General features: G+C 30.5%; 1 protein-coding gene across 1 annotated transcript; it reads right to left on the bottom strand.

Moving 5' to 3' along the window:
• Positions 1 to 759: 759 nt before the first annotated feature.
• On the bottom strand, positions 760 to 5387 carry LOC129314852 (protein NRT1/ PTR FAMILY 5.4-like). The gene is given in 6 exon segments (XM_054958294.1): positions 760 to 1057; positions 1060 to 1781; positions 3377 to 3654; positions 3764 to 4006; positions 4857 to 5074; positions 5207 to 5387. Coding segments are annotated over 6 exon segments (1677 nt in total). The 5' UTR covers positions 5295 to 5387; the 3' UTR covers positions 760 to 929.
• Between the last annotated feature and the right edge of the window lie 10010 nt (positions 5388 to 15397).

The raw sequence follows: 15397 nt of genomic DNA, 5'->3' as shown, positions 1-15397 counted from the left end.
TTTGCATGTATAAAAGATGGATCATTAATTACTTTATTTCAATTTTATCATTTTTACAATTTTCTATAAGTAGGGTAAGCGGTTACGCATGAGAACAATTTTAAAGATGATGTATTTAATAAAGAGCTAGATAAATTAAGAAATTCTCTTTTTAGACAATATCAATGATTTAATTATGGGTAGTTAGTTGAAACCGTACTAGCATGGATTTAAATTTGGCGACTATATTTAATACAGGTACTGAGTGTCTGTAGTATCTTAATAGTTAAAATTCAAATCAATTGTTCTGTAAAGTTACTTATTTATTAATTTTAAGTGGGGTATAAATTCAGAATCGTTGATTTGAATTTCAATATTTTTGATACTTCATGCATTAATGCTTGTATTAAGTACAGCTATTGAATTTAAATCCTATTGGCATAGTTACATCTGCCACGCTATGTGGTTACAAAAATACGCGTGCATGTTTCGCATTCCAAATGAAAAATTAGTCAGGCGGCTTGACACACATGTTCATTTGAATGAAGTCTAGCTCAATTTTGTGTTTTAATTTGTAAGTTAAAAAACTTATTGTTGGAAGAATTTTATGTCTATAATCTATATATTTATGGATCTGCAGCCAGATCAATTCAAATTAGTCATAACCCAAATGTAATTTTTAAAAATATGTTGATATATCAAAAGAAAAAAAAATTGAAACAAAGCTCCAAGATATAGTCAACCTCACATATACAAATTTTATTTATAAAGACAAAATAGTTAAATACAACCCTCAGGTGTTTATTATAAGTTTTTTCATCAAAAGCGTAGTAGTAACACATCTTTCATATATATTATGTAGGATGCTACATGCATGGTCTTTCAAAAATCTCCATCCTCAGACACACCCACACACACACATATATCAAGCACCACCTCCTAGCTAGATCTTAAACTTTCTGGTTTCTAGTATCATCAGTTACATCAATTTTTTTGTACACGAACCTCGTAGCCAACCAAATATAAATACAAAAACTCACAACACCTAAACCTGCCAAAACCCAATAGAAATAATCCAATGTGCCCTATTCAGATTGTTCCCTAACCATTTCTCACCAGTTCTTGAACTAATCTCTTCCACAACACTTATAACAACGTTACTCGCAAAGCTTCCAATCCCTATCAAGCTTATATACGCCGCAGCTCCGAGACTTCTCATCGTCTCCGGCACTTGATCGTAGAACAGTTCTTGAAACCCTACAACAGCCAGTGCATCAGAAAAACCATAGATGATATACTGAGGAAGCATCCACCATATGCTCATCGGTAATACAGCTTTGGGATTGTCCAGAAGATGATTCTCCGTAGCAACACTAATCCTTTTGGTTTCTATTAAAGCTGCTACGATCATGTTGAGGACAGATAAGAACAGGCCTGTTCCGATTCTCTGCAACACCGTGATACCAGATGGGTGGCCGGTGAGTTTTCTCGCGAAGGGGACAAAAAGGCGGTCGTAGATCGGGACGACGATGAGGATGATGAGCCCGACGAGGCCCTGAAGTGATGCAGGAGGGATTTGGAAGTGTGGTCCGATTGAACGAGCCATAGTGCTGCTTTGCTTGATGAGGAATGTGTGGAGCTGAGCTTGGACGACGAAGAACATTAAGAAAGTTAGCCAGATAGGGATGAGACGAAGAACTAGCTTGACTTCTTCGACTTGTGTTACTGAACTTAGTCTCCATGGGTTTTTGGTTTTGCTTGAAGCATCCAAATCGTCGATGATCATTGCCTTGTCTAGAAATCTGCAACAATACATAGTTTACTTGCTTTATACCATGGCGATTGGTAACTAATTGGATCTCTCCATTTACAAAACCCATCAGCATGAAGAGGGCATTTTGCTGGCTCGGTTTCATTTTCATTTTTTTTGTTTTTAAAAATTATTTTGTAAACTAATTTTTAAAAATTATTTTTTAAAATAAAATAAAATAAAAAGTTGTTTGATCATGTTAATTTCGGAAAAAAATGAGTTAAAAAATATTGATAGTGGTCGTCGTTCATGGTTAATGGTGATGATTTATCACAGTGATTGATTATAGTTGAATTAATGTTTGACAATAGTGGTATGTAGTATGTTTTAAAAATTAAAAAAGAAAAAAATAAAAATAGCCCTAAGATGTTTTTATTTTATAAAAAAATAAAAGATGAAAACAATTTTAAAAACATTTAAATAAAAAATACTTATCCAAAATATTTTTATTTTTATTTTTAAAATTAAAAAATAATATTTAAAAACAGAAATCAAACATGTCCTTAATTATTTATTTTATAATTTTGATTCAATTATAACTTTACATCTAAATTTTAACTTGATATAATTTAATTCTTATAATTTTAAATGAATTGAAATTTTAAATCAATTCAAAATCTTCTTAAAGTTTAATTCAATATTTAAAAATTGAATAATTAATTTTTTCAATAATATAGTTATATAAGAGGCCCACAGGCCACAACTCATAATTAAGTGTATGACTATGGTCACCACTTTATTTTTTCTCTCTCTTTCTCAAAAAGCACCTTCTAGTTGCTGTGACAGTATTGGCATTTGAACATTGATACAACTCATGCCATTGTCTCTATCATGGTAATCAAAATGTAGCTTCTATATTTATTTCTAAAAAATTATTTATTTATTTATTATAATTTTAACTAAATTATAAATAACTAAGTTTTTAAAATTTCACTCATTATCCAATACAATCCCTCAAGTTTCAACCACCCAATACTTTCGAAAAATCATTTGATCTCTCATAAATTGAGCTTTAATCAAATAAGAAAATGTAGAGACTACCAACAAATTAAATAACTAAAATTTAAAAAAATTGAGACTACAATAACTTAAACTTTAGAAATTAAATTGTAATCAAATCTAAATTATAGAAACTAAATGACTAATAGATGGAAAAATGACAGTAGAGTCTCATAATATTAAATTAATAACAATTAGATTCCTAATAAGATTTTTTTTAAAATAAGTTTAAAATATCAATTCAAATAATTGGAAATTCAAGAGTTTTAATTATAAATAAGTATTTAAGTATCAAATATAATTCTTATATTGTAAAAAAAAAATTTAACTGTTTGAATTGATATTTATAATTTATTTTTAAAATTTTTTTATTAAAATTTAACTATCATTAATTCAATATTTTGAGCTCTAACTATCATTTATTCATTTTTTTATAATAGTTATGTTATTTTATGATGGTAGAAAATTTGGTTAGACAATTGATAAAATAAAAAGTATACATGACAACCAACACAAATGAACATAATAATAAACTCCTTTTTACTTTTATATGATGGAAATGAAGCTTTTGTAAGAAATGAGAAGCACCTGAGTTGATTGGTGTGGGCCAAAGAATGAGACTTGGGTTGAATTTGGAGATGGGATATATGATCCTCTTCCTCGCCATACCAATATGTGCGAGGATCACGCGTGTTCGCCACACGCCATTTCCGAACTGAAGCCACGAAGACTTGGGCCATCCTCGTAAATGGGCTACCCAATGGGCCTTCCTTCCTGTACCTTTTTATACCCAACAAGAACAATGCTAATGCTAATGCCAACACAGCAACTAGTACTCCCAGGCCCGTGGCCCATCCAATATTATCCTATATTTTTAGCACATAATAATTATTACATGGATCATATTATACTATGTCTCCCCATAAGTTGGGAAAAAAAAATTTAAAAAAAATATGAACTCAATTAATTGATTACCTGAAGGTATATTACTAGGAAAGTGGCTATAGTTGAACCAGCCACTATCCCCAAGTACCACCAGTTGAAGAATGAGCTCTTGGCATTCTTTTCCTCCGGCGAGTCGTCATCGAACTGATCCGCCGCGAAAGTCTGGACACACGGCTTGTGACCACCGTCGCCGATGGACAGTATATAAAGGGAGACGAAGAATAAGGTGGTATTCTTCAGTCCTGAGACTGAGAGTGTCAAAAGTATCATGCCCTACATTTTTTTTGCAACGTGAAAATTTTTTCCCATCATACATGGTATACAAAATTCAGTTTAGAGTTTAGGGTTGAAAAGCATTAAAAAAAAAATTATGAGGTAGGTGTGATCAAGGTATTGAAAACTAACCTGATAGATATTGTATCAATCAAGACATTAATTCAAAAGCTAATAATTAAAATTAATATTAAATTGTGATCAAATCAATTATAAATAAAATATTTTATTAAATTGAATAAAATATTAATTTATTAATTTATTGGTTCAACTTGACTCAACTTTCCATAGCAAGAGTGTGTTATACTGTGGATGTTTCTGTAGAAAATGTGGCACTGGACGTCACGAAATGTTCGTACAAGGTTCTCTTAAAGTGAAAAATAGTAGACACAGTAGTGTGGGGTCCCTTATGTTCAGTGGGACTCACTGCTGGGTCTATTTCGAACTCATCTGACAAAGAGTTACAAATTAATTAATTGATTAATCAACTTATCAAGTACATGAAACAAAGCTATAATATAAGAGAGGAAAAACCTTATATCTCCCTCCTTTTTTGGAAAAAATGATAAAATTATAAATACATGGTGGTAGGCCCCACGTCTAAAATGGGATCCGCCGTTGATTTTTTTTTGTTGTTTAAAAAATTTTAAAAATAAACACACCTTCAAACAAAAATAGTTCCATAGATTTTTCTTGTGTTCAAAGTTGTGGGACCCAAAATATGCCGCCACTAAAATGCAAAACAAACTGTTGACCACAACGCAGGCATCGATCGCAAGATTGGATTCGAAGGCGAAATCTATCAACAACAAGAAGAATGCAGATGATAGCAGGAGAAAAAGTTACAGACCAAAAGATAGATGAGAGACGAGACGACTATGGTGTTGAAACGACCGAGATACGAGTCGGCGACGAACCCACCGATCAGAGGAAACAAAGACGAAACGCCGACCCAAGTGTTGACGTTTTTGGCCGCCGTCGTAATAGGCTCGTGAAGAGCATTCGTGAGGTACGTTATCAGGTTCCCCGACAATCCATAGTATGCGAATCTCTCTGCAAACTCCACACCTGTCAAGAGAATATTATCAAACCCATCACCAGGTTATCGAATCTATTCTAAATCTAATCGTCTTCTTCGAGATATATATATATATATAATAATATGTGTATATGTGAGTTGGATGGAACTGAAAGACGTACAGATGATGAAGATGGCGGCGTGCCAGCCACCCTTGTGGGAGGAAGGTTGGTTGAATAAGAAGGGGTTGCCGTGGCGGTTTTCGGCCATGGAAGACGGTGAAGGAATTAGAGAGAGAGAGAGAGAGGTGTTGAGAAGCGAAGGAGTAAGCGTTGGGTTGGAGGGACGGAGTGCGTTTGGAGGGTATTTATATGCAGAGATGGGTGACTATGAAAGTGAGAGAGTGTGTCACAGAATAAATAGATGAAGCTGGTCATCTTCAATATAGCAGTGGCTATATCAATTTCATAATATATAATATAAAATCTAATCAGATCATTCTTAGGGGAAGTGTGACTTTGTCACCAAATATATATATATATATATATAAACTAGTGGCACCTTAGTAAGACAAAGGCTCCTTTAATTGCTACCAATGAAAATGGAATGAATTTAAAAAATAAATAAATGATCAAAATATGAAGAACAAATAGCTCAATCATATGTTATGAGAGGGAATGACAATTTAATTTATAACGCTGACAGTCATAATTCATAAAGTATCCGAAGAATATAATAATTTTTACATTTATAATATATAGTATTAAATTTTATTATGCTTATATATTATGAGGGGGGTAATTTTTTTCATTTGTATTGATTCTTTAATCCATTACATTTCCATTATATTTTCTAGCAACAAAACTTACCCTTGAAATTGAATCATTAGTGAGATTCAGTTCCATAAATTTGCAAACGTGAGTGAATTCTATCCTTATCAATTAGACCATTTCAATGGGGCAAGCTCTTTCTTTCTTACTTTCTTCTTGGTTGGGTAAAATGGGCGGACTCTTGTTTAATTGAGAAAATTAACAAATCGTTTCTATAATTTTGAATCATTTAAAAGTCAAAGCACAATTACTAAATTTTGACTTAATGTAACTCATTACTTATAGTTTTGGTTGAAACCCATTCTTTGACCTTTCATTCAATGTAATTCAATTCCTATATTTCTAATTATTTAAAATATTAATCCTTATATTTTCAAAAAAAAAATTATAAGAATTGAAGTTATTTCTTGAAGTTTGGTAACTAATATTTTACATAGTTAAAATTATGAAGATTAAGTTATACTGTATTAGAATTTATGAATAAAGTTTCAATTAAGTCTAAAATATAATAAGTGAGTTGCATGAGATAAAGTTTCATGATTATTTCTTCCATCCTTATATATAAAGTATTTTTAACTAAATTATGCATACAAATAACAGTTTTTTATTTAATTGAAATCCCATTAAATCATAGTAATTAATCCAATTTTGCCTCACATAATGTCAATTAATATCATGCTGGTGGTGGATAAAGCATACAATTAATATCTTTTCTTTTTTCAAAACAAGGGTAAAATTATTTGATTACTCAAAAATATCATGACATCTTTTATATTTAAGGATAAAATAATTTTCTAGAAAATACTCTATATATAAAGACAAAGGGGATAAGTTATAATTAAATCAAAAGTATAGACACTAAATCTTTATTTTTTTTATTTTGCTAGGTTGAATATTATATGGAAAAAGTCTCCCTTTTTAGTGTTTTTATTAACTTTTTGCATAACAAAACAATTTGATTTTATTCTTACAATCAAAATAACTAAGTTGACATGAAATTTTAAAAAGGAACCAAAAATTACTTTTTCTCATAGAATATAATGCACATAATAATTAGTTAAACAATTGGAAGAAATTTATGTAGTTTAATATATCATACAGCACAACATTATGGATGTTTTTTCAATTATTAATCACTGTTTTATCTTTGAGAATTGCAATTTTGTCTTGAATCTTCTTTCCTGTCAAACTCAATGTTTCTTCTTTTTCTTTCGGCAAATAATGTTTCTTCTTTATTCATAGTACTGAGACACATAGTCCATACAAAATTGGAAAAAAGAGCAGGGATAGGAGACACTAAATCTATCTATGCTGATTTTTTAGAAATTGCATATCTCACTTTTTCTTGCCTTTATTTTTTGTTAATTATTTAACAAAGGATGAGACGATCAAGGATAAAAATTATAGGAAATCAATTCATAAACAAATTATTAATTCTTGATTGTGGTACTACAAGCCCCTAATCCCACTCAGTAATTAAAATGTCGTTATTCTTACTCCTTTTGGTCTTTACAAGGAAGAGGAAGAAGATTTATTTTGATCCTATTTATATATCACTTTATTAAATTTTTATCATAATTTTTTCTTTTCACCTTCACTAAATGTTGAAGAGAAAAAAAATATGTCGTTAAAGTATGTATATTTAATAAGAGTAAAGTTGATAACTTATTAAATTTTTAGACAGAAATAATGATTTTTAATATTTTCATTTGTTATGGTAAAATATGTTGAAAGTAATTTATAAATAGAGTTAAAAAATTTTTGTTTTGGATGAAAATAGAGGGCAAAGCCTAAGTCATGTTAATTTATTAACTACTCCATGACTCGTAAATGTGAGAGTTATTAAAGAAATTTGTTTTTTATAAGATTAAAGAAGTTTGTTTTCATCATACATATAAGATGTCTTCTTCGAACAAATAAAAAATGTCCATTTTCTGTCTTCCACATTGATTATTTTTTCTTCTAAACTTTCCCTGTTGATTGCACATGTATGCATGCATTTAAAAAGGGTAATCTCCAATAATGTAAATCATTTAAGAGAGGGATATTTTAGAACAATCAACAAACATTTTTATAAATTAATTACTAATTTAATTAAATTTATAATCGATTTAGTTATCTAGCTCTCCCAAATCAAGGAAGGATGTGTAGGAGTAACAATTCACTAAAATGGGGGGGGGGGGGCATTAATATCCGCACTATTCAACCAAGAATTAAGCACTCTGGGAGTATGTAAAACTGGATCGAACCAGTTGGTTGAACTGGCTATGTGACTTGGCACTAACTTGAATTAACATGCCTAACCCCACAGGTCAAGGAGGTTAAGAATGGAATGGAGAAAGACAAGTGAAAAAGAATTAGATCCCAAAATGAAAAGATAGAAGAAGAAGAAGAATGAAAACGAAAGGGAAAAAGAAAAGGAAAACAATAAATACCATGAAGAAGAGGATGATCATTGAACAAAGGTGCTGGAAAGTTAGAAAAAATGAAGATGAAGGGGAAGAAGCTCATTGCCTGAACGTTAACATTATTCTCTCGCGTTTTAAACCCAACCCGCAAACACTTATTGCCTTTGCTGCTGATTCTCTCCTCTTTCTCTACAACTTTTGACCTAAAGCTATTCCATTTTCCCATACCTCATGCTAACCTATACCACACTAACGTCTACCTTAGCCACTTTTACATCTTTTCACCGCCAATACGAGATTTTTTTTTTTTTTAAATAAGAGCTACATGCTTAAGCCTATTAGCCTATATCCTCATCCTGTTACAAATATAATTAACTTTTGGAATTATATTATTATTTCTTTACGTGGGTTGACATTAGAAAATTAAATAATATGTAAGATTTTATTTTTATCTCATTCTTAATTATATATTTATATTTATATTTTTAAATATTTAAATTTTATTATTTTTGTTCATAAACTAATTTATTATTGTTTTTAACTTTACCCTTATTATTATTTGAATTTTTATATTATTTTTATTTGAGATCATCTATATAAAACTAAAAATATATTAATTTATTTAAATATATTTTTAGTATTGATTATTATTAGTTTTAAACTTTTTGACTATGGCAGGATTGTAACAAAGAATATTTGGAATGCTATTGTGTTTTATTATTATTAGAATTATCATTGTGCTTTAACTTCAGTTTGATCCTTGTTTCAAACCTTAACCCCTGACCCTTCATTTTCAGCCGATTCATAGACAGATTTGATTTTTAGTACCTTGTCTAGGAGTCTCATTCATAATAATAAAAATTAATCTAGGCTTGCACGATATGTAAGAGTCCTATTGATTATTGAGCAGCTAGATTTAACATTTAGTATATGCATAATTAATAGAGAGAAGACAATTACGTTCTAAAATATTGAATTAATGACAAGTAGGTTCCAAACAAAATTAAAAAAAATAAATTATAAATATCAATTTAAATAGTTACAAATAGAAATTCCTATTATAATTTAAGAGTTATATCTAATATTTTAATACTTATTTGCAATTGAAATCCTTAAATTTATAATTATTCAGACCAATATTTTCAACTTGTTTTTCCAAAAAAAAAATGTTGGAAACTTAACTATTATTAATTCAATATTCTAGGACCTAACTATCATTCTTCCTAATTAATACTTGTGTTTTTTAAAATGAGTTAAAGTTTGTTTTTCTCCTAAATTTTTTTAAGAGCACTAAATATTTTGTACTGAAAGATGAGACGATATCCTTTGAAAAAAATTTTTGTATGAGCAAAATTGCTTTTCGATTAAAAACTTATTATCTTTTTCATTATCTGTTTATATAAAATAGTTGTGGGGAGCTCACACATAGTCAACAAAATACTCTAACTCATTTTGTTATTGTTTTATTGCTAAAATCAAGCTCTGTTCCAATCATTTTTAGCCCACTTGATCCATGTTAGATAGTCCAAATGAGTTATAATTTCTTGTTGTAGCATATGGGCTCTACAGCTATTCTATGATAATAAATAACAAAATGATGAGTCTTAAAAAATGATTTTATTCTTGAAAAAATTATTTAAACTCCCAAAAAAAAGTTTAGGAAAAAAATAATAATCTTTCGCCCTTTTAAAATAGGACCGTCGGCCGATCAAACTGCTAAACATACACCCAACGATTCAGTTTAATTCAAAGACTTGTTCTGATGGTGAAATCAAACCAGATTAAGCTAAGCTATTGAGCCAGAAACTGCTATTGGGTCATTAACCAGATCGGACGGGTTTTGGCTTCAAAAAACAAGAAGGCAGCGTCCAATACAGTTAATTTCATACTTCATTTTAATTCAGAACACTCGATGCCAGTCCTCTTATAGTGCTCGTAGTCAAAGGCGTGGCAACAAGAATCTAAGGGCTTCTCCTTCCTCTCGTCTTTTCTATGGGTTTGAAGGTAAAGAAGAGAGAAGCTTTTTCGCTTTCGTCTCGATTTCAGAAGGAGATGCAAGGAGAGATAAAGTGATGCGTTTTTTTTTTTTTTTGTGGGGGAGGCAACGACAGCAAAAAAAGTACAGATATTAAAAATATTCATTCAATTTTATTTATAAAGGAAATTGATAAAATTAACCTAATTGAAACCAAAATTGTGCCCAAGGACAAAGTAGCTCGAAGGATCAAACTTATTATTTTATTTATAAAATAATTTGATTAAATAATCAAAATGTCCCTTTATGTTAACTAAAAAGAAATTTAAAAAAATGCATAAAATTTGATAGCCAAAACTCCAGCGACCTTCGGCTACTCCTCCAATAGTTGACAGTGCACTTACTAGAGCTCCAACCGGTAGGTGAAGGGTCGCCGAAAAAATTCAACACCCCATGATTACATATAATCATCAAGGATTACATGTAAACTTAACAAACAAAGGGTATAAGACTTTTGGCTTGGAGTGCACGTGTTCTAACTCAGGGTGTAAGGTTTTTGACTTAGGATGTAAGGCTTTTGACTTAGACAATTACATGTAAATATATAATATCTTGTAGACAACTATGACAATTGAGATCGAATTGCTGGTATTGACAGGGATTGGACAACTACAACAATTGGGATTGAAGTGCTAGTGCTAACCAGGGCCCAACGATCAATGCTAACAAGGACTGAGATCAAATAGCCAACTTTCATTGGGATTGCACAGACGGCACGGACTGAGACTAGATGATTGGTGTAGTTAGGATCGAAGGTTTGGTGATCAAGATTTGACAATTGGCACCAATCGGGCCCAGAGGGTTGGCTTTGAGTTGGACTAAAGGGCCAAAGTTGATTAAGATAGGATTGTCGGTGCTAATTGGAACTCGATTGTTGGTGATGACTAGGATTGGACAATCAATTATGATTGGGACCAAATGGCTGGCTTTGACTAGTATTGGATCACCAGCTTTGATTGAGAGTAGAGGACCAGAGCCAATCAATACTAGACCATCGACCGTGACTGGGATCGTACAACTGACTTTGACTAGGATTGAATCACCCCTGTTATTAGGACTAAATTGCACAACTGTTGCAATTTGGGAATGGTTTATGATCATCATTTTTGATTTGTCCTCCTTCGTTGTTTAAGCCAAATGGTGCTGTTAATAGGGAATTGTATGGTGTCATCTCATCCAAGTCCAATCTACAGCCCTCATACTATTTTAATCATCACGTGCTAATTCTTAAGCATTGTTTGGGATAGAGCCACCAATGTCAATCGGGACTGGGCTGCCACTGTTGATCAAGTCTGGACTATTATAGTCATTCAAGTTTAGACAGTCGAAGTTGATTGAGATCAGGCTACCACCCTAATTTGGGTCGAACTATTGACGTTGTCCAAGTTGTCTTTAAATTTAAATATAGAATTTAAAATTTAAAATTTTATTTAAGAATCAAACGAAAGATTTTAATATTATAATTTAAAATTTTTTTTATTATCCAAATAAAGAATTTAAAATCTATGAATTTCATATATGAGATTTTAAATTTAAATTTTCAATTCAAATTCACTCATCCAAACCCAACTTCAATTTATTCAACACATAAATTAGCAGCAACCTTAAAAATATGATCAATTTTTTAATGTATTAATTGTATTTCTTAATTTGTGTGTCTAAATCTTAAAGATTTATATTTTGAATTGGAGAAGGAGTACGTAACTAGCTAAGTGCATTGAATTTAGATGAGATTCAAACATTTTATATTTAATCAATTTTCTCATTTTAATAATTTTTTAATTTAAAATATTTTAAAATTTTATTTGAGCAGCATAATTAAATTATTTAGTATTGGATGCACAAAATTGTAGATCCATAATAATTAATCGATTAATTATACACTTAGGTACTTATTTTTATATATCTAATAACTTTTTATCCAATTAAATTAAGATAAGTAGATTTTACTATATTAATAATATTAATAATAAAATTTTATTATAGAATAAATAATTTATAAAAAATTTACATTTCTTGATTTAACTAAAAATAAGTATTGTAAACAAATTAAGTTATGTATATAAATTTTTTCCATACATAAATATCAATAATATTAAATATTAAGGGATGGTGATAATAATAGAGTCTAGTGTTCATGAGTCATGACAATGAGTCTGCCCGTAATGATTTAAAAAAGTCGTTACCTTTTTGGAAATGGGACGTCGAGTTAATGCCTCATAGTTGAATTTGATTCGCTCATTTCCTTCGGTGAAACCTACCTAGTGCTTCACTAATCATAATTTATTTTAATATTTCACTAACTCGTGCTCACTTAATTAATTATTTTTAGATTTAATTGATTAAAAAATATGAAAATTAATAAATTAAAGTTAACATGAGTGGTAAGAGTTTTCATCACTTAAATAAATGATTGATATTTGAATTACAACTTTTGTATATGTAATAATTTAGATGAGAGAAGTCTATCATTTATTTTCAACATTGTCGGCAAAAGAACTATTTGTGCTTACAAATAAAATACCTAAACTATGGAGTTAACCTAAATAAAAGTAATCCATTATCTATTTTAATATGTGGATTAAGAATAGTAAAAAAAAAGCAGGCTAAAACAGTATTTCCCTTTTAGGTGGACCCGACTTGACTTGAAGAATGGCGATTAGACCTTTTGAAAATTAACTCAATGATGTTTGAGATTAATGGATGACAATATGATATGAGATAACAGTGATTGGAATTTTAAGCTAAATATTGCTTATGATTTTGATCTGTATTATGGTGATTTTAACTTTAATTTGGCCCACTTTTACATCGGTGTGATTTAGGGTTTTGCCGACGATCACTATGTGCATGAATGTGTAGAATTACTATGATGGTTTGTTTACTTTGTTATATATGGTATAGAGAATGACACTAAAAGAGAAAAGCAGCATTAAGCTAAGAAGATAACTATAATAAGATTGTTCCTAGATTTGCTGTCTTGTCAAACCTATTTTCATGAGTTTGGCCGACTGTCTCCATCCGCCTACATTTAGTGCTTCCCCGCGGAGCAAGGTGGAGCCGGCCGGCCGGCCACTTGATCACCACGGTTCTTTAATAGTAATATTAGAATAAGAGCTTTTAATTAATGAGAATTAGGTCTAAAAATAAAAAAGATTAGCTTCTTATAATATTTTGAATGAAATTTAATATTTAATTAATTAAAAAAACACTTGTGGAGAATCAAAAGAAATATTAAAAACTTCTGATCTAATGATAAAAAAAAGAAAATAATATATATTTTTATAAAAATAAAGATTTAATTAGTGCATATATTATTGTTAAAAGATGTTTATATTTTGAGTCCAAAGGAATAAATAGTTAGATGAAGAATACACACACCAAACTATTAAGGGAGAATTGCATTCAAGGCCCTTAAGAGTGAAATAATCACACTACAAGCCTTTTCAATTCTGAAATAATTGTCCAAACTTAAGGGTTCTCTTTGGAAATAAGTTTTTTGCTGAAAAATAGGAATGCCCCGATTTTCAAGGATGTATGTGTTCTCATATTTTCTACTAGACATTCACTTATTTAGAAGTAGAGGTTAACATATTTGCTAGCATGGGTTCACATTTTCACAATTATAGGTTCATATATTCACAATATGTTCACAATTACAAGTTTATATATTTACAATTATATATTCATATACTCATAAGTCAAGATTCACAATTATTTAACTTGTAAACTTGTTGTAAATATGTAAATATATACATGCTTTGTGAATTAATGAACGTTTGGTAGTAAATAAGCAAACATATACTTGTAGCAGGGGCATTTTTGTCTTTTCAGTGAAAATCTTAATTGCAAGTAGAGCTCTTGGGCATAAACAATTATTTAATAATTGAAAGGGATTGTAATGTAATTATTCTTCTTTTGAGGGTCCCAAAATGTGATTATCCCAACTATTAAAACAATAACGCCACACAAATTAATTATATTCATAACAAATAATGAAAAAGAATGATTACGAAGAACTTGAGGATGATATGTCTCCATCAAACTTTGTCAACTCCCACTGGTACATTGTGACCATCATCTCTCTGTGATACTGCCGTCTCTTTGTTGCCTGCTTGCCCATTCATGTTCTTCCCCTACAGGCACAAAATAAGATGGTGTTTCGGAGCCAATACCGCAATCCTGCTTAGCACATGATAAGAATTAATTAGAACACTCACAGGTAACTATCAAGGTGTCATGAATTTTATATAGGAGAGCCTTATAAATAGTGTGAGATTTATAAATTTAAGGGCTCTCTTACTTAATAGGCTAGTCTATTAGGTGGTGGTACTGCTTCCTTTAGACTTGTGGTCTTGAAAAAGATCTCCCATGGAGGGTTTCGATTGACAAAAGATCGAATGAAGTATGGTGAAATGAAGCTGCCTGGGACGTTAGCTCTTAATGGAGTGGCTGTAATATCTCAGTTTTTAATTCTCTAATTTATTAAGCTTAATCAGGATAATTAAGTAAATTGATATGATATGTGGTCAAAGGGAAATAATAAGTGTTTTTAGTTGGAATTTCATGTTAAATTAGGTCCAAAGTAAAATTGGGTCACTTAAGGACCAAAATGTGGAGAAAATAAGTTGAAAAGCCTCTATCTTCTCTATATCACATGCTGCGGCATGTAGAGATAGGCGTCGCGGCACATAATGTGAATTCTGCATAAATAAGTCACAAACTAATGCAAAAAAATAGAAAGGAAAGGAAAGAAAAATGGAGGAGCTCACATTTACTCTGATAGGGCACGACCTAAGCGAGCATTTGAGAAGGTTTGAAACTCCAAATCATCTAAGGTAAGATTCTTAAATCATTTTTTTCCTTTTCTCTTTAATTTTTTCAAGGATTTGAGTTAGGGTTTGATACTAGAAGTAGATTTTTGGTCCATATATATTATGGATCTGAATCTATTAGCTTAAATAGAGTTAATGAGAGTTGTTTAGAATATTTAAACCTAGTATTAATGATTTTGATGGTTGTTGGATGATGTGCTCTATTAATGTCCAAAAATGAACATTAAGTTTGTTGTTATTGTGGTTGTTGAGGTATTAATAACAA

This window comes from Prosopis cineraria, unplaced genomic scaffold (assembly GCF_029017545.1).
Source record: "Prosopis cineraria cultivar Desert tree isolate PC_DT_omini unplaced genomic scaffold, ASM2901754v1 PC7, whole genome shotgun sequence".
Taxonomy (NCBI): domain Eukaryota; kingdom Viridiplantae; phylum Streptophyta; class Magnoliopsida; order Fabales; family Fabaceae; genus Prosopis; species Prosopis cineraria.
Note: the sequence above shows the minus strand (reverse complement) of the source record. Positions and strands in the feature narration are given on the sequence as shown.